We start from the raw sequence: 21516 nt of genomic DNA on the forward strand, positions 1-21516 counted from the left end.
CCCCAGATATTCAATAAATTGCAAAGCATATTGATCCTTCACTGTACTATTTCTCAGTTTTTTCATCACCTTGCTCCTGCCTTCAATTCATCTCATTTTTAGCATTGGAATAGCCTCTTAACTGGTCTTGCTGCCTCCAATTTTTTACGTACTCAGTATATCCCTCTCACACTAAGTTAGGTAATTTCCTTAATTTATGATTCTAGTCATATCATTTCTCCATGTAAAACTCTTTGGATATTCTCTATAAAATAGAGACTCTCTTGCATGCCTCTGTAAACCCTGCACAATGTGACTTTGATCTGTCAAATCAATCTAACCCAATCCGAGTTTCTTAGAAATCTCTGTCTCCAGTTATTGTCTAATGCCTTCTAATCCCATCCTGTTTCTTGTTCATTCCAGGCAAGAGTCAGTATTGGTGACGGTGGGATTTGGGGGATATTACCCAAACATGGCACTGCATTAAAATGGATCCAAAGACAAACTGTTAGAAAAGGAGAAAAACAAAGATTTCTGAGAAAAAGCTTTATTTTGCTTCCTTATGTCTAAAAGAGAGGACTAAAGTTGAAAGAGGAAACAGGGATGAAGTCATTGATGAAGGCTAGTCCTAAAGGGTCAGAAGCCTAGGGGGAATGGAGATCTATTTTCCTCATTCCTTTCTCCAATCTGGATGCCATTTGGATTTTGTCCACCAGTATCATGCTGCAGTATCAAGTAACTTGCTGGGACAAAAAAAAAAAGCGTTGGAACATCACCAGAAAGTGAATAGAATAGGCAGTTGACATAGGATTAGCTGCTTATAGAAGACCTCATTTCCATTAGACTTCCCTAGACTGGGATCAGGCCCATGCAAACAGAAGAATTCCTCTGGACTGATTGTTTGTCACTGAATGAATAGTTCAGGATTTAAAATCTTTTTTTGCACCCTTCTTGGGCTTTGCAAAGAAAACATAAAATTATGTTTATAAAACTGAGCTTAGCCATCAAAAATACTAATGTTGCTGATTTTCTTTTCTTCTTTGTACCAAGGGATGGTCTGATAAAGCTTCTTGGCAGGAAAGCAGAACAGGCGGTTATTTAAAGAAGTACCAAGGTACTCTTAAAAGACATACACACACACACACACACACACACGCACATACATAATCTGAATAAACAAAACAAAAACAAATCCTACCATATTGGTCTTTTTACTAGCTGGTCTTTTTTGACTTGATCTTTTATCTGATGTGGTGGACTTACCCTTAATACATTTTAACAGTTCCCACCAACTCAGCATATCAAAAAATTATCATCAAGAACAGGGATCATCCAAACTAGTGTTTGAATCATTTGACTTCCAATGCTTCCGATAGTTATAAAGCGCCTCTCCCAAAGCTAAATCCTATGCTCGAAGCAGTGGTAGGTCAAAATATTGAGGTTGGCAGAAACTGTTCCACTTCTCTCACCTCCACTCCACCACAAATCTTGTCCAAGAAGACCCTGATTTTTGACTTTCGACAATTTTATTACTCTCTATTTTTTAATACTTCACTGAAAGAGATCATTCTCAAAACAGTATGGAACTTTTGTAAAATAATTAATCATAGAGGGGATGGGAATTTTAGTTTTAAATGATTTTGAAGGATTTCTTGTCAGTAGAATTCATTCATCTTATACTCTTTCTTTCTAGTACCACCAGAGTTACATCTATCCACCCCCTCCCATCCCTTGTGGAAGACACCTATCTCCCCTTCCCCTCTTCTTTAGTACCTACCTGTGGAGAAAACAACCTTCTTGGTAATCAGTTTGTAATCAACAATAGAGAACTGTGGCAATTCTATCTTTGTCACTCCTGTTACTGCATTATCATCTCCACGCCAGTAAAATTCAATGTCATCAGTCGTATAGCCATCTGTTAAAAGAAAATAAGAAAGAACATATTCTTAGTACATAGTGTACTTCACTGAAATGTCATGACAAGAGGCGGGGGGGAAATCCACTTAAGCTGCTAGGATAGGATATATGCAGAGTCATATTCCTTCTCAGTATAAATCATAAAATCTGGGGCCCTTTTGCCATTGGGTATTGTAATATCTGGCCATCGGCTTTCATGTGCCTACGGAAATGTTTCTCAGTCTCAATTTTTGAAATTAGAAAACAAAACACAGTTGGCTTTGTTTCAGTTTGAGGAATGAATGCTTATATGATAGTACCTCTAAGAGGTGTCCCATAATCAAGTGAAAGGTAAAAAATACCTTTTATTTGACTATTTTTCTTCTTTCTTTTGTTTTAAACTGTATTTGTGATTTGTTTGGTACAGGGAATTTTCAGTGAGGAACTCTGCATTAGAAGTGCTCTCAACCTTAGCACTTTAAAAGAGAGGTTCTTCCTCTGAGGTTCATGATTTTCAAAAATATTGATAATCCTATTTCAATATAACTGATTTTCTTTGTAAGCCTATGCGTTTTATTTTATGCATTGAAAAATATTATCTTGAGAAGGGTTTCATAAACTTCACTAGACTGCTGGAGGGATCTATCACACACAAACAAACACACACACAGACACCAAACTAACAGTTAATACTTAGAGGAATGCCTAGAGGCACTGAGAGGTTAAATTGAATACTTGAGAGGGAGAAGGATGTTTTAAAGACCTGGTGGTAAAGAAAGTCCTTTCGCATCACCTACCTCTCTACATGCTTATAACAACCCTGCAAAGTTGGTAGGATAGACATTGTTCTTCTGCAGATGAAAGCAAGGCACAGAGAGTTCCTGAAGAACTTGTTTAGTGTCATTCAGTAGTATCTGCTAGGAATAGATTCTGGGATTCTAACTACTGGCTCTATGTTCTTTCTAGGGAAATAGAATGGTGCCATGGAAAGAATGCTAGATTTGCAATCTAAAGATATCAGGTTCAAATCCAAGCTCTTTCACTTAGTATCTGTATGACCTTGAGCAAGTCTCCCTCTATTTGTCTCTATCTCTCTGTCTCTGTCTCTCTGTCTCTCTCTTTCTCACACACACTTTCTCCCTCATTTTTTTTATCTATACAATAATGAGATTGGAATAGATGAGACTGAAGGTCCCTTCCATCCCTAAGCCAACAATCCTGGGAGCTTTATTGCCTCCCAAGTGAGTGTCCTACTTCCAAAAATGATGGCAATCACTGCTTTGAGATTCAAGGAACCAGACATAATAAATAGCTCACCTTCAAAGCTGACAAAGTGCCTTTCTTCATAATACCCCAATGAAAACTCTCTTTTCATGACTCATTGTGACACAGTTCTGGGTCCACAAAGATCACAGCAGTAATGTACAAGCTCTGGTCAATGTTACCAATGAGAAGGACATTATGTCTGGCACTCAAGAACTGGGATAGTTCTGAGCACATTGGGAGATGGACTCATTTTTAAAAGTGCCTTCTATGAGTCAAGCAGTATGCTAAGTGCTTTACAAATATGATCTCATTTGATCTTCACAACAACCCTTTGAGGTAGATGCAATTCTTATCCTAACTTGATAGCTGAGGCAGTTGAGGAAGACAGAAGTTGTGTGATTTGTGTGAGGCCACATTTGATCTTTAGTTTAATTGATTCCAGGCAGCTACGTGGCACAGTGGATAGGGTGCTGCTCTGGAAGACTCCTCTTTCTGCTTTCAAATCTGGCTTCCCACACTTACCAACTGTGTGACCCAGGGCAAATATTTAACTATGTTTATCTCCGTTTCCTAATTTATAAAATTACTTAGAGAGGGAAATGGCAAACCAGTCCATATCTCTGTCAAGAAAATCCCAAATGGGGTCACAAAGAGTTGGACATGACGGAAAAATGACTCAATGACAACTTATTGATTCCAGGTCCAATATTCTATGTACTGTGCTGGCTGGTTGCCTTAGGTAAATATCACAAGGCTTATTGTTATAATATTGGGTACCAAGTCATTTATTTATGTATCCATTCATTTGTTTGTTTGTTTTGGTCATGGCAACTTAAAAAATGTGAAAATATTATGCAGGGATCTTTCAAATTATAAAAGTCCCCACAACAACAAAGTTAGATTGATAGTATAAGTATTATTATCCTTAATTCACCGATGAAGAAACTGGGACTTAAAAAGTTGCTTAAAAATCTTCTTCAAGCTTGTCTAAGTTCACTCAATTTACAAGTAGCAGAGACAATATAGAGTAATTGCCATGTCCTCTGAGTACAAATCTGTTGCTTATTCCACTATACAACACTATTTGCAATAAATGTAAAAAGATCAGTTTTGAGGTAGTAAGGCAAAGACATTCAGAAATAGTAGTTCCTGATAAGATTGTCATCAGCTGTGTTTTAAAATGTTTCAAATGTTGGTGGTAAACATATATAAAATTATGATTTCACTTTGTCAATTCAATCTAATTTTAAATTGCTCCCCAAAAGTCAGAATATACCTTTGGCTGTACATTTTTTATTAGTCTAAAAACAAAATTCATTCACTAAAATGGGAAGAAGATTTAGAGAATATAAAACAAAAGAAACTTTAAAAAAGACTAAATGTAACAGGACTAATGATTTCCTAAAAAAGTCTCCTCCTCCAAGGAAACCTTTTTGACCATAGCTTCCCTGATTTAACTTTTTAATCTGTATACCTAAAAGGCCCAGACCTGAGTAGGGTGTTTCTCTCGGACCATGCAAATCACCATGTCCTGATGACTGACTGAGGGACAAGACGTTTCAATGGAGACATTTTTTTTAAAAAGAGTGACAAAATGGATCTATAAGTCTCCGAACTTAAGTTTTCATCAATATTTAAAATTTTTATCAATAGCAAATATAAACATGCACTGAAGCAACTTTGGATCATTTTCTAGGAATTTATTTTCGGTGTTTAATATGAAAGCTGTGCTTTCATGACCAGTATCCATATAATAACATAAGTAGGTGAGAAATTATACCATTTACAAATTATACATGTGCATATAAACATGTATATATGTATACACATACATGTGCATATAAGCATGTATATATGTATACACATACATGTGTATTTGCATACATAGGTGCATACCAAACACACATATTCTTACAATAAATGTATACTCACAAATATGCATACACATGTGTATATAAAAACATATACAAGACACAGTATATGTTTATATGTGTGCATATATACACATGTGTATATGTATGTGTGTATCTATGAATATATATGTATGTGTGTATGTATGTATGCATGTATGCCTATTGACAGAATCGTAAGATCTCAGCCCTGCAATGGACCTTAGAGATCATCTAGCCTAAGTTCCTAGTTTTACTGAGGAAGAAACTGAGGTTCAATTTGTCTAAGGTTCATAATAAGACTGTAGTAGAAGTGGAATGAGAACTGGGTTACTTATTTCTGGGATTGTTACATATTGATGATAAATATCTGAATAGAAAACTAAAATAAACCAACTTCCTAATTAAAGAATAGAAATGTTTATAATATATCCAAATATTTTATATCATACAGAGAAAACATCTGCATTTTTATATTAATTTTTTTATTTTATCTAGATGTTTAGTGTCATGATGGCTTTCATATTAAGCACTGAAAATAAATTCCTAGAAAAAAATTATCTAAAGTTACTTAAGTAAATATTTATATTTCCTAGTGATGAAAACTTGAGATAGCAATGAAAATTTAAGTTCAGAGACTTATAGACCCATTCTGTCACTCTTTTTTAAAAAAAAAAACCTGTGTGTGTATCTTTCATAATACATACGTACGTACATACTTACATACATACATACATATAGATATGTATATATATACATTTATGCCAATTCTAAGGTGACTTTGAAATGAAAGTGAAACATATCTACAGAGTAACTGGAAACTGAAGATAAAACACTTGACCATTATTCTGATGTCAAGGGTAATGGAAGCCCCATGGGTAATGACAAACTTCATGACTACTACTCATTCAACAGTCTTCTCTCTCCATCCTCAATTCATATTGGATCATCCAACTGTGGAATGTTGTACATTGTAGGAAAACTCCTGCTCCATTATCAATTCCAGAAGATGAGAGCTCAACAATTCATAAGGTACAAGGGAGGTCAAGTTCAGAAGGCTATTTGACAGAGAAGATTAGTTTAACTCACATAACTCCAAAATGCTTTTCTCCTATAAATCTATTCTGCAGAACCTATGAATTTAGCATCTTCTAAAAGTGAATGACGTTTTTAAAATTCTAAGGGAGGCATCCTGGCTTTCAGTAGGATAGTAGATAGATGAGCTTTAATAATAATGGCAAAAGTGAAAAGTAATGTGATTTCTTAAAAAGATTTGTCAGTGAGGACATACTGCATTTCCTCATTAACCTACTGCAAATTAAATACACCTCATATTTTATTCATGGGGTTCAAATACTGAGTCATTACATAGTTTTGAGTAATTTTATGTTATTACTGTTAGAAATTTCTCCCCCACATATTGAAGTGGTTGACATAAAGAAGAAAACTCCAATTGGAATACATATTTAATTAGTTACAGGAATGTTTTAAAGAAGCTTCTATGAGTCTTTGATCAATAAAAGATAAAAATGGAAATGTACAAACAGTATCTATACAAGAAATTTAAGTTATATATTTCTTCCCTTAAACATTTGTATAAAAACCTATTATTTGAGACTGAAGGAGAAGAAATATCATTCGGCTGAGGAATTTAATTGGAAATGTTCAGTTGATCGTAATATTATCTTGTTATGTAACCAAAGCATTTTTTAAAAAAGATACTTTTTCCTGTACTGTCTTAGAGTTATGTCTATCATTTCTTTTTTATTCAAAATTTGTGCTACAGAAAATTCTTCAATCTTTTATATAGGGTTTAATACTGAAATCAATCTGCACCTAAGTGTTAAGCAATGAAACATTATTCAAGCTTCTTCTGAACTTACAGCGGAAGGCTAAAGCCAGTTAGAATCAATTCCAATCTCCATAATCAGCTGTGTCCTATCCAATGGAATATAAAGGACTTCACCAGGAAGCCTATATTCAGAAAACCCTTGCTCTCCAGATGCCTTAAATGATTCAAGAAAACCTAGACATGGAAAGAGGTGCCTACTGTTTTCTTCAGTTTAGCAAATGTCTGTTTATAAATATATAATAATTCTCATTCTTTTCATACCTTAAGTAATACCATTAGGAAGAGTATTTGGACTACTAATGTGCCTGTATTCAAAAGATATAAGATGAATGGGAAGAGCATTTACAAGGTATACATGATATCTATTCTGTTGCTCAATTATGCTTCTTCAGAAAACCAGTAATTTATACCCATTCTCTCTTGTGCCATCTAGTCCAAACCTCTCATATGTTGCTCTTGCCTGAATAAAACTGTTTTTTTGAAAGCTTCTGGGAGTGAAAGCATATGTAGTAACTACATAAAGATGAATGTGTAATGTAAAACGAAAAACAAAAACAGATTAGGAGATTTAGAATCTGTCACAAAATCATAGAATTTTTAGTTGAAGGAGACATACGTGGCCAAGTTGAACCTATACCTGAAAGAAAAATTTGCTACAATAAAATTGACATATTTGATTATCCAACTTCTGCTTGAAGACCTCCAAAGAAGTGGAACCCATTTCCTCTTGAGGCAGCCCATTCTTTGGGATAGGTCTCATTATTACCCCCACCCCTACATCAACCCTAAATGTATTCTGGGAAATTGCTATGACATTTCAATTATTTCCTATTGTTCATTCTAATCCTGTAGATCGATTGTTAGGCAACAATACTTTGCTGCCACATCTTCATTTTTGGACCTCAGTGGCTCTATGTAATCAAAGTAAAGTTAGGTTTGATTAATTAGAAGCATAATGCAATTAGCTATTTTTAAAAGATTTTATTCTATTTCCAAAGTAATATATTTTAAAATGTACTTAAAGGTGGCTGCTATAACATGATAATAACCTTCATAACAGTTTATACATGTCTCAAAGCAGAGCCCATGAATTTCTATGTCAATAGTAACAGCTGACACTGATATAATGCTTTAAAGTTTACAAAGTCTTTTATGTACATTACCTACTTAGTTCCCCAATGCAGTCCTAAGAGATTGATAGAATCACCATTATTATTTCTATTTTACAGATGAAGAAGTTGAGACTCTGAGAGATTAAGTGACTTTTTGTGATCATCATTGTTAGGACCAAAGGTAGAATACAAAACCAAGTCTCTCCTGAATCCAAGCCCAGCAGCATTTCCACTCTGCCATATGGCATCTCTAAGGGACTGTTGACATGGTATTATGTGGTTACCTGAGGTTCCTGTTGCATCTTAGATTTCTAAAGCTGAGTCAAAGGAAACCATGAGATATTGAGAGCTACATCAAAGAAACCCCTGACAATGATAGGGAGAAAAAAGTGGATTAAAAATTAATCAATTAAATTTAAAATAAATTAAAAAATACAATAAATTAACTAAAAGAAACAATGGATTGTCAACACAGAGTATATTAACCTGACTATTTAACTTCACTCATGTGATATGAATGGATCACCTGCCTAAATAAATGGATTTGATATAATAATAATAATAATAATGACTACTAGGATTTATAAATCTACTATGTATCAGGTATTTTGATAATCACTTTATAAATATTATCTCATTTGATCCTCATCATAACCTTGGAAGATAAATGAAATTATGATTCCCATTTCATAGATGAGAAAATGAGGTTAAATAACTTGCCCAAGCTAGTAAGTGCAAGGCTGAATTTGAACTCAGGTCTTCCTGATTCTAAGCCTTTTCTTTCTCCCCTGTACCACTTAGTTGCTTTCTATCTATAGCTAGAGGCAACTTTTAAAATTGCTTTAATACACACAATCATAGAGACTACTGAAGGTCAAATGATGTTATTTTGTCCCCTTTTTTCAACATTTAAAAAAAAGTTAATAACCCAATTCCAACTCCACTATTTTATAGTTAGGGAAACTGAGGCTCAAAAAGAGGAAGTGATTGTATGAAGCTAACTATCTAGTTAGTGGCAGATTTGGAACTGGGCTCCAAGACTTTCAACTTCTTATCCTATATTCTTTTTTTTTTTTTTTTTGAAATATTGAAATGTTTGTTTCCATATCACCTACATTTCCCAATGTATCCCTCTTTCACTCCCTATACAGAAAGCTATGTCTTATTTTAAAAAAAAAGATAACAAAGGGAAAAGTTCAATAAATCTAATAAATATGTCAAAAAATCTAAAATATGATATATTTCACACTCGAAGAGAAGTCTGGGTACAAGATTTTTCATATCTTTTTTTATGGGGCCAACCTTAGTGGTTGCAATTTCACAGTGCTCAATTTCAACTGTTTTGTTGTAGCTATTGTACATATTGTCTTCCTGATTCTGTTTGCTTTGCATTAGTTTATGTCTGCTCATGCTTCTCTGCATTCATAATTTCTTATAATATAGTAATGTTACATCACATTCATGAACCTCAATTTTGTGAGTCATTTTCTAATCCATGGGCATACCTTCTGTTTCAGTTTTGTTGTTTTTTACTACTACAAAATGTGTGCCATAAATGTTTTTATTATATACGGGAACTTTACTTTTGTTTTTGACCTGTTTGGGGTCTACGTATAACAGTGAAATCTTGAGATCAAAAGCTCTGGATGTTGTAGTATTCTTTCCATAATTGCAAATGGTTTCCAAAATGGTAGAATTAACTCATAGATCTATCAATAATGTATTAGTGCTTCTATAATCCTTCCAACAATTGACTATCCTCATCTTTTATCAACATTGTCAATTTGCTATGTGAAGTTAACTCCTTAAGTTGTTCTGACTTGTCTTTCTGTCAGTTTTAGTGATATGGAACATCCATTCATCTCCCCTATTCTTTCAATCCCCTTCAACCAACAGTTAAAGTACCTATCTACCATGGGCAAAACACTGTCCAGCTGTTGGTGTTGCAAAACTAGATAGAATATAGACCTTACTCTAAAAGATAGTACATGAAAGAGAAAAGGAAGGACACAAATATTTATGACATGGGGGAAAGTGATGTAGTACAAAGATATCCAAACAAACTCTTCAGAGAATTCTGCAGAGGGGACTTTTTTTTCATGATTTGGAGGGTAAGGAAAGAAGGCTTCATTTAATGTTATTTCAGCTCTTCATATTGTTTGACGTTACCAACTTCCATCTCTGCTTTTGGTTTGACAAGTCAAAGGTGCTGAGCAAGTAGTAATTATTATAGCTGGGGGCACTGAGGGGATAATGCTTATTTATTTCAGAACCAAGGCTGGCTGAATAGACTTATGGGAGCTACGAAATTCACAAATAAAACAGGGAGTATGTGTTGGTTATTAGTTATTATTGGTAGTATTAGAAGGGGGGAAAGTCAGAAACATAGTGATGGTAATTAGTGTTCAAAAAATTGTACTGCGTGTTATCTTTAGTGTTTTTGATGGGGGCCACTGACAAAGTATACTGTTAATTTAAAGGTAAAAAAAAAATGTTAGAAAGTCAGAGACCTCCTTAGAATGACTTTTCAAGAACTAATTGATCTTGGGAATCAATTCTAAATAAAATAAGCACAGTCCTGATGAGAGGTTCCTGCTAATAAACTTAAGAGGTAAGTGATACTTGAAATTCAGATAGAATGATGATACTCAGCAAGAAACTGATAAAGTCTCATAAAAGAGTTTGCATTTTGCTTTGGGCATCCCTTGATAACCCTTTTCTTAGGTTTTCTTCATGGAGAGCCTGAGATCAATTGAGGATATATTTAAATTTGTGGCAATAGCTGGCAAGAGGACTTTCAATGACAACCTTTGCCAACTTATTCCATAATTTGATAGTTTAAAAGAGCAAGGATCGAATGGATCATGGGGTTCCCTGAATGCTGTCCCATTTTTCTATTACTGTATGATGAGAAAAAAATACCTCATATTTTGAATTGGGCCTCCATAAATATCTTGAATCTATTTTCTTGAAAAATAATTGAATTGTTATAAAATAGCTAATGCTACATTTAAAATCCTGACCAATGCTTATGCAAATCTGCCCTTTCTTAAACTAATCATTACATTCTTGGCTTTGGATGATTCTTTAAGGCTCCCTTTTTATCTGGAATGTATTTCATTTTTGTCTAAAACATCGCTGAAAACAGAATACTTACACAGAAAACACTATTTTAAAAAATGCACCTTTTAAATAGAATACCCCCTCCCAAAGTTGGCTAAATTGAATGCTGAAAGCTGGATCAGAGAATTGTTACTTTCATTCAGGGTGAGAAAAGAATATTAACACAATGATGGTAAAGTGGTTAGAGGCAAATGGAGCCTCTGAATGAACCACTTTCCTGCTAATATGGTCCAGTTAGACCTATTTATTTGGCTTAGTTGGGAAGAAAGTATTGTTGTTCCATCATCAATGCCAACCAGGCAAGGGTTAAACCACATTCTAACATATTGAAAGTAGGATTTCTTTCGTAGGATGGAAACAAAGTAGATAGCCATGGACTATGGTCAAACACATTTTGGTACATTAAAGAAAAGTGATATTACTAGAAAGGTTTATGTGAAACAGAATCAGGAAAACAATAAAAAATAATCACAGCATTGTAACTTTTATAATAATTACAACAATGTAACCAGGAAAAGACAGTATGTAAAATGGCTACAAATTAATTATCCAATTATCATCAATGTGATATCAATAAGAAAAAAAGATCCGTAATTGGGCAAGTAATTCACATTTTTTCAAGGAAACATCTTCAATAGCAGAAAGAAAGGGTCACAAGCATTCAGAGTAATGTCTTCTTAAGAAGGCAGAAAGTATAAATAAGTAAGGTTTTGCAAGGGGATTAATATTACCACCTTGTAACCATCATTGTACCATCACTGTCAGAACAAAGATTGGATCAAGGGAAAATATGGAACTCTTACACCTCCTATGGGGAGACATAATCAATGCCAGAACAAAGGGTCAGGGCAGTGCCTTAGCAAATCCATTTCTTCAGTTTCTTTCCATCTCTATTTTCCTGTGAGACTTCTGATGAATTTCTAACAAAGGAGAGTTTTGCTATTCTTCACACATCCCAGGGAAGAACTCACATGGAGAAGTGGGAAGAGGGAGTGACTAATAGTTCTAGCTTGTAATAATCCTTCAAGCTTGTTGCTTTTCTGTAAAAGTTTCATCTGGATTTAGCCAAGTTTAAATATTTCTGCCACTTACCTCTCACTTCTTTGCTGAAAAAAAAGAAAACAACTTTTCTTCTATGGTTTCAGCATTCCTTTACTCAGTTAAGCCCTAAGGAACTATAAATAATACTACATCCCTCTCAGAGACACTGCAGAGGTTGCAATTGCTTCACAGGCAATACACCTATTGCCATTAATAAATGTCAGCAAAAGTAATGTGCATTGAATGCAGATCTATTGGGCATCTGGAAAGAGAATCACAACATTTTGAGTGCTTACACATATTTGCACAAAATGTTCATAAGCAGCAAAAAGAATTATATATCACTGACAAGAAAACGTGACAATATGAAAGACATATTAATCAATAAGATGTTATAAAATATTGTTAATCATTATTAGGAATAGAAAAACCAAGACATGGACCCTGTTTTCAAAAGGTTCATTAGGCCAGAAAAGAATAAAACTTGGATAGACTAGAGACCAGAACTAGAGACTCTATATACTAGAGTATATAGTTGAACAGCTAAATGTAAGTGTGACCATGTTATCACCCTATCACCCTACTAAGAAAACTCCAGTGGTTCCCTATTATCTCTAGACTCATATATAAGTTTTTCTCCCCCCTTCTCCTTCTCCTTCTCCTCCTCCTTCTTTTTTTTCTTCTTCTCCTCCTCCTTCTTCTTTTTCTTCTTCTCCTCCTCCTCCTTCTTTTTCTTCTTCTTCTTCTTCTTCTTCTTCTTCTTCTTCTTCTTCTTCTTCTTCTTCTTCTTCTTCTTCTTCTGCTTCTGCTTCTGCTTCTGCTTCTGCTTCTGCTTCTGCTTCTGCTTCTCCTCTCCCCCCTCTCTTCTCCTTCTCTCTCTCTCTCTCCCCTTCTCTCCCATCATTTAAAGCTCTCCTAAATAGGAACCTTTCCTATCTTTCTAGTCTTCTTGCCTTTTTCTCCTCTCTATGCATTCTACATTGACTTACTTGCTATTCTTTACATGCAGTGTATTCTGTCTGCTTTCTCCATGCCTTTCCACTAGCAGTCCCCTCCTCTTTCCCCAATATCTGGAATGTTCTCCTCTCTACCTCAGCCTCTTCTTATTCCTTCTTTCAAAACTCAGTTCAATGACACTTTTTTTCCTATATTGACTCTCCCCCATCTTCATCTCACTCCCTGGTACCCTCTAAGTTTATCTTTCATCTACATTGTATGTACCTACTTTTTAATAAACATGCTGTTTCCTCCATTCAAGTGTTAGTTCCTTGAGGGAAGAAACTATTTCTTTGTTCATTTTCTATCAACACTTTAAAGACAGTTATTAACATGAAATGCGTAGGGGACAACAAAGAAATGTGTTTGATCATAAAGAGGGTTTCTGTTTCAGACCAGTGTGACGTTTTAATAAGAATTTGTTAACCATCCTATTATGTAAGAGGCAGTGAGCTTCAAAGAGTAAGTTACATCTGAGTTTGGCTTTAAAGGATGGTCCCACATTATGTCTGTATTGTAAACTTAGTTCACACAGAATATCTTTGTGTATGACACTGTTGTGACTGCCAGTATGTTTCATGTTGTGAATACCAAGTAACAAATGAAATAACCTCTACTATCATGGAACTTATATTCTGTAGGAGAGAGATGACAGGTACACATATTAATATATATGTATATATGATATATGAAATAAATGAACTATTTTTAAGGATGAGAGGAGTTCCCATGAGGATCAGGAAAAGCTTCATGTAGGAGCTGAGCTTTGAAGGAAATTAGGGATTCTAATAGACACAAATGATACCAAATTATAGATATTTAGACTTGAACATGTAGGTACATGGCAGAGGGTTCACTGGGTTTGAGGGAAAAGGGAAACTTCATATCTTCTCCTAAAATAACTTTTGATTTTAAGATCCATTGGGTTTATGAAAGTACTGTACTTTTCTCTTGGCTTAGCAGATGGGATGAGAACTGAAAAACTGCTTATTGCTAAGCAACTTGAGGGGGCACTGAAGGACTGCATGTAAGCTTTGGAGTTTTCTTGAGCACAGTACTTACATGATGAAATCAATGGCTTTGGAAAATTAACCTGGCTGCAGTGTACAAGATGGATTGGAATGGGGAAAGATTTCAAGGAAAGGAATTGTTCTTTTCCTTGTAGTAAATTTGGAACCCTCATTCCATTTACTCTCTCGTTCAATGGTCAGAGTTTCTGAAGAGAATTTCAACAAAGCCAAAAGTTGCTCTATCTTACTATATTTGCAACTTATATCCAATAATAAATTAACTGAATTTCTTAATCATTTTTGTTCAAATGAAGTAAATTTCTCCAGAGAATCATAAGATTTGGGAATTGGAAAGGACTTCAATGGTCATTTGGTGCAACTCCTACCCGAAAGTAATCTTCACTTAACACATCTTAGAAATGGCCCTTTTGTCTCTGTTTGAAGATGTCTAAGGTAAGGGAGCCCACTGCCTCTTGAGGTAGTTCAAAATTCACTCTTTGGACCACTCTAATAGTTAGGATTTTTCCCTCACACCAGGCCTGTTTCTAACCACTGCTTCTGGATCTGCCCTCTGGGGTCATGGTATACAGATCTATAGAAAGTCTTAGAGATTTTATATTGGCCATGTATGTGAAAAGATGCTCTAAATAACTACTAATCAGATCAATGCAAATTAAAGCAATTCTCAGATTCTACCTCATAACCATAAGATGAGAAAGCTGACAAAAAAGGAAAATGCTAAATGTTGCAAGGCTCATTGATGTACTGGATACACATTGTCTGTGACTGGGTAAAGCCATTCTGGACAGCAATTTTAATTATACACAAAAAAATTCCTAGAGAGTGGAAGTCCTAAATTAAATTAAAGAACTCAAACATGTACTTGAAATGCACACAGCAGTAAATAAAATTAGCTCATAAAGGTCAAAGGGATGCCAGTATTATATGGATAAGTGAGAAACTTAACAGTTTTCCATAGGCAATATGCGTCATCAATAGCATAAGCAGAATCTGAGCACAAAGCACTGTAGAGTAGCTGAAAACAACTGGTGCAATGGAAGACAGAGAAGCCAAATGTAAGAGGAATATTTTGCTGACCTTAGTGATATAAGCTAGTTTCTTAAAAAAACATATTCAAGTTTGTTTGTTTTTTTCTTAATACATCAAACTTTAACTTTCATGTTTCATACAATATCAAAAAAAGAAAAAAAATCTCCCTAAAGGTATAAGTATTTGGACAGAAAAGGAAAAATAGTTTCCTAACTAAAGTAAAACAACTGATTTGTAGCTTGAAGTGGCAAGATCCACAAAACAATATTATCTTTATTGAAGGGTACAGATGCCTAGTATGATGGAAATGTTGCGATTGACTACTATTCCCAGAATGGTAAATTGAGGCAGGATAGTTTAGGGGAAAGAATAATAGGACTCTCCAGGATATAGCTGGGTTTGGATCCCACCTTGGACAGAATGCTGAACTTCAATTTCCTTATCTTTAATAAAATGGAGATGATAACTGTAGTGTCTTCTTCACAGTAACGTTCTGAGGATTAAATGAGGTAAGGTGTGCAAACTTCTTTGCAAACATTAGTGCTCTTTAAAAATAGTCAATTACTTTGGTCATTAATAAAATGTTCAAAGGAACGATAACTAGGGTACTTTCAAAGGTATATTTGAGTTTGTAAAAGTCATGGCAATATGTCTGTATAATACTTGGAACATATATACATGGGATGAGTTATCTATCATCAAGGAATACTATTTGGCATTGTAAAGTTATATTCAGAGTCAAAAGGGCTTAGATGCTAGTCACTGTTTTGTTCTTTTGTTAACTTTGGACATTTGATTTCTCTTCTGTAGACCTCAATTTCCTGCTTTCCAGACAGAATTTAGTTAACTTTCTTAATCTAAATCAAAACAAATATGTCAAATTCTTATGGTATGCTTTTGTAGGGAATTTAGTGCAATTCAAGAAACATTTATTAAGCACCATCTACATATAAGGGACTATACTGGGTGCTATGTATGAAAAAAATAAAAAATCAGTAAGTTCCTAATCTCAAAGAAGAGCGATTATCTTGTTTTTAAATGAAAAAAAAAGAAAGGAAAGAAAAAAAGAAAGGAAAGGGCAAAAAGAAAAATAGACATATTTCTCCTAGCAGGAAGAACTCCAAGAAATGTAAGACAGGAAAATCTTGAATGATGGGTTTATACTTATGGATGCCCAGAGGATCTGCTCATATATGAACCATTATTCATACAAATAGTAGGGATAGATGTACAGATAAAATGAAATAACAAATAATGATATGAGTTTCTTCAATGAATTATCAATTTTCCTAATAAATTTGATATTTTAATTATGATTAATCCGGGAGTATATTTGTTAATTTTTCATTCTATGAAGAATTGATATCAGGGAATCATTATAATATGCCATTCTGAAACTAAAAATCAGATAAAGATTATGAAAAATAAGTCAATTCAAAGATGGGCAATAAAGAATTGACTATATATTTAGCATTTTCTATATGGCTATATGAACTATATAGAACTATATGGCTATAGTTCTAAGCATCTCTCCTCTAACGGCTTCCACCTTTTAAATTTGTGACAGATGATGGATGATAAATGGAAGTGTCCCTTCTTGATCCTCATACAGGAATTATTTTTCCAGTGGATAAACCTTTCTTTTGTCACTTTTTACGTGATGTTTTACCACACAGGACACACCCATTTGTCCCTTCCGCTTCTGTCTCCTCCTTCCCTTCCTTCCTTCCTCCCTTCCTTCCTTCCTTCCTTCCTTCCTTCCTTCCTTCCTTCCTTCCTTCCTTCCTTCCCCTTAAACCCAATGCATTTTGAAACCCATGGGCTGGACAAAAATAGGTCCCTGCCCAAGCTCCACTTAATGGCTGCCTTACACTTATTATCACTAGTAACAGTTTCTGTTGATTTACTTCTTTTTCTTTGGTTCATTAAAAGGGCTATTCCCTGACTTCTTCTTAAAGAGGCCTATTCACTCAATGGGCATTACTTCCCTCTAAGTGAGTATCTGAAAATGTCAGCCTAAAACGTCAAGGTCTCCCATTACATCCTGGGCCATCTCCAGTCATCCTGATGAAAATCTGGTCACTGGATCCACATGGATCAGGAGGAGAAAATGAGACTGGTGACCTTGCACAACCTCCCTCACTCAAAACAAATTCAAGTGCAAGTCATGTCATCATTTCTTTGATGTCATGGTCTTCTTCAAAAATGAATGATAAACACAGACAGACATGGTCCTTTACCACACAGGATATGCTCATTTGTCTCTTTAATGATTTTCCCCTACCTCCAAATCTAAAAGGTGATAAACTGTATAAAGAAGGAAAAATAAAGTTATGTGATGGGGAAAGGAGGATAGAAAATTGAGATGTTCCTTTTTTTTTAGTGAATTTGTAGTAGAACTTCTCTTCAAAGAAGTTTCAAATTCCCTAGTGAATCTGTATTCATCTCAGGACTCTAGTCTCAGTAATCTTTCCAATTGTGGACCACAAGGTCAATGATGGATCAGATGTAAAGCAGCTTGGAGGGAGGTGACAACTGAGGGAAAAGAATACAAAGACCAGGATCTTTGAAATCAGCCCATAGATTCTGCCCTGTGATTTTACATTTTCTAAAAATGGATTTTCTCATGAGAACTTATTGATATGACTTGATTTATTTATTTTTTTTAAAGTCCAGTAGCTCACTTGACATTTGCTTGTTAATTGCACTCAGTAGACTTGTTATTGTTATGTTTGCCCTTTATTTTTGAAGACCATGTCATCAGAGAAATGATGACAAGACTTGAACTTGACTTTGTCTTGAGTGAGGGAGGGCTGTGCAAAGTCACCAGCCTCACTTCTCTTCCTGAGCCATCTGGTTCCAGTGAGCAGATATTCATCAGAATGACTAAAGATGGTCCAGGATTCAATGGGAGACCTTGGCCTTCTTAGGCTGGCCTTTTCAGGTACTCACTTACAGGGAGGTAATGCCCATTGAGTAAATAGGCTTATTTGAGAAGTAGTCAGGGAATGACCCTTTTAATAAACAAAAGAAAAAAATAAGCAAATCAAGCTGGGAGGGAAACAGAAACTGTTTCTATTCATAATCTCTCTAAGCCCGCCATTAAGTGGAGCTTGGATAAGGACCCACTGTTGTCCAGTCTATGGGCTTCAGAGTACATTGGTTTTAAGGTTTTAGGAATGACAAGGAATGAAGGGAGGAAGGAAGGAAGGAAGAGACGGAGGGAGGAAGGTCAGCTAACCAGTAAACCCCAAAGGAAGGAGAGGGGGAGACAGAAGGGAGAGTATGAGCTAGGTTACCCAGCTAGCTGGATCCCCACTCAGACAGCTTGGTCTACTCACAGGTTGTGTTCGTCCTTCATTTTTGAAGACCATGGCATCAAAGAAGTGATGACATGACTTGCACTTGACTTTGTTTGGAGTGAGGGAGGGCTGTGCAGGTCACCAGCCTCACTTCTCCCCCTGAGCCATCACCCAGTAGACTATGAGCTCTCTGAAAGTTGAAGTTGCCTTTTTTTCTGCGTCCTCAGCACTTAGCACAGTGGCTGGCACACAGTAGGTGTTAATATATGTTTATTGATTTACTGACTGCCAGCTTGCTCTAAAATTGGAGAGGCATATGTAGATTTGCATTGTCAGCAGTATCGCTAAACCTATTTCCTCCTCACGTTCAAGGTAGTAAAGACAAACATATTATGCTTCCCTAGTTTTCATCAACAAAACTATGAAAAATTATTCTTAAATGACTAGTTCCTGCTTCTCTGATTACAACTAGATATCCCTTGCTTGATCAAAATGGAAATAGCTTTCCATTTTAGTTCATACCTGGCCAAGTATTCCCAATAATGTTCCATGCTGCCAAAGTGAATTAAGAGGCAATTTTTCATATTGCTACCTTGAAAACTATCAGCAATGGTAACAAAGCAATTCTGCCACAATCTGACATTTTCCAGACATAAATGATATAGGTAGATGAATTCAAATATTTTCTTCTGAAGCATCATGTTTGAGAAATTTTTGCACTTTAGCAAACGAAGTTTAATTTCTGACTCTTCTCATCCATCTCTACAGAATGCTGTTTTTTCTGATGATTAAAAATATAGTTTTGAATTTTATTATGTGGATAGCATCATACATTTAGACTTGGGTGGTGTTTTAGAAATCATCTAGCTCAATCTTCTCATTTTACACATGAAAGAACAGAGACTTCTAGAGGTTAAGGGACCTGCCCAATGTGACCTTGATGGAAAGCATCAGGGGTTGGATTTGAAACCAGATCTTTCCACCTTCAATTCTAGCACTTTATCAATTATATGATGCTACCTCTTAAGAAGACAGTTATCTTCCCCCTGCTCATTAAAAAAAAAAATCTTCTCTGGTTCCTGGGAATGTTGGGGAAGTTTCAGTTTGATAAAAACATGTGCACTATCCATTTGTGTGTTGTGTGTCAGCTAAATCTTTGATAATTTCAGATTTAGAAAGAAAGATTTAGGTTCCATATGATGGTAAGTAGCTTCTAAGGTAGAAAGAAGCCATTCCTAGAAGTATATTCATTCTTTCAGAGTAGAAGGGCAAATTTTTAGGGAAGATGATCCTTCTGCATTAAAAGCAAAATCATTCTTCTTCACATGGGAAAAGAACTTACAAATACACATGCAAATACATAAACATTTCCTCTCTACTCTATCTATAAAGTATATAATTATTTAGGCACTTTTCAGATAATACCTTAATAGCAAATTAATAGCCTTATTAAGAGCCATCTGAAACTATATGAAATAAAGAAAAAATGAAAGCACTTGGTTTATAATGAGCAACTTCAAGCCAAAGTTTGATAATGGATGATTGTAGTTGACAAAAAGCACAATACAATACAAAATAATGCAAACATAATGTTTCTCACAGGTGTCAAAAGGGAAACACTCCTGAAAATATTTTGGACCAAACTTTTTTTGGGGGGAAGGGGGAGGCAATTATTTGCAAGATAGGAGGCAGACACATTTTTAAGAGAAAATTAATATTTGTGTTTTTGTAGGGCCCTATTTTGCAAATTCAGTAAAAACAATCTGGTATAAACATCTTTCTTCCTTGGGACTTGAATGAATTTTGAAGCTCTTCCTTGGGGAGTAACTTATTATACTTAATCTTAATTACCGAGGGTAAAAACTGTATTTACATAACCATCAATTCCCTTCACAAGTTGGAAATTACAAATTCCCATTTACAGATGATGTGATTTACCACATTATAAATCAGAAGTCTGGGACTGAGTGGGAGAAGTAGGGAGGTGCAACAACAAAACAAGCATTTATTAAATGTCTATTATGTGCCAGTATTTAGGATAGGGAGCTATCTAATATAATTGGATTGCAGTTGAAAATGGTTTTTCATGTCGTAAGCCATTCATTAGTTCCATATTCTGTAAGGAAATAGATATACATATGTCCAGAAAATGACAATTCATGATGTATCTTCAAGAGACCCACTACCCCTCAAATCTTTCTTGATATCAGGGGAATCATGTAATTCTCACCACAACCTATTCTATTTCCTTATTTTTATTAAAGTTCAAGGATGTAAAGTATAGAAAGTTTCATGAGTTTAACAGAATAAATTGTCCCTTATTTTCAAATTGATGGTTTTGTATTTTGAGTTCTAAGATAATCACAATCCAATAATTCAAATTCTACATTTTTTAAATGAAATGATCTAAAATTATAAAAGGTTAAATTAATGAAAAACTATAATTTTTATGTTTTCTGGAAGACCTGAGGCTTTTATTTTTTTTTTACTAATTGCTACTGCTTTTTCATAAATAACATTCCAAAGAAAATTACTTTCAAATGTTAATTCTTTTTCAAAATAATTTAAACAGAATGCAGAAAAATGCTTGCAATGCTTATTTTATGCCTCAGATTTTTTATTTGATTGAATTCTGAATTTAAAATTATATCATCAAAATAAAATGATACATAATTTACATATTTTAAAAGTTTACTCTTTGTTTAACATTCATCCAGTTGTATATCTTATTTTACGCTTTAAGCACTCTTATGAACTCTATATATATTTTAAAAAACAGAATTACATTTGATGTGAACTACATAAGAGATAATGCAATTTTTCTAGGGACATATTATGACTTATACTCTTTGAAAATCAATACTGTTTATTAGCAATCCACGATACTTTTATTTGCTTTCTAAATAACCCTAAACATTGGAACAAAGCTTTCTCTAGGGGAAGCAAGGGAGGATTGAGGGAGGGGGTTCCTAGCTTTGGTAACTAAAATCCTCTTAAATG

At 34.7% G+C, this 21516-nt stretch overlaps 1 protein-coding gene across 2 annotated transcripts in view; it reads right to left on the minus strand.

Moving 5' to 3' along the window:
- Positions 1–21516, minus strand: part of GABRB2 (gamma-aminobutyric acid type A receptor subunit beta2) — a 232852-nt gene that overhangs the window by 34154 nt on the left and 177182 nt on the right. For both annotated transcript variants that reach the window (XM_072630897.1, XM_072630898.1), the window contains exon 6: positions 1757–1894. In XM_072630897.1, coding sequence (XP_072486998.1) covers positions 1757–1894 — 138 coding nt within the window. The remainder of the gene's footprint in view (positions 1–1756; positions 1895–21516) is intronic.

Source organism: Notamacropus eugenii, chromosome 1 (genome assembly GCF_028372415.1).
Source record: "Notamacropus eugenii isolate mMacEug1 chromosome 1, mMacEug1.pri_v2, whole genome shotgun sequence".
Lineage (NCBI taxonomy): Eukaryota > Metazoa > Chordata > Mammalia > Diprotodontia > Macropodidae > Notamacropus > Notamacropus eugenii.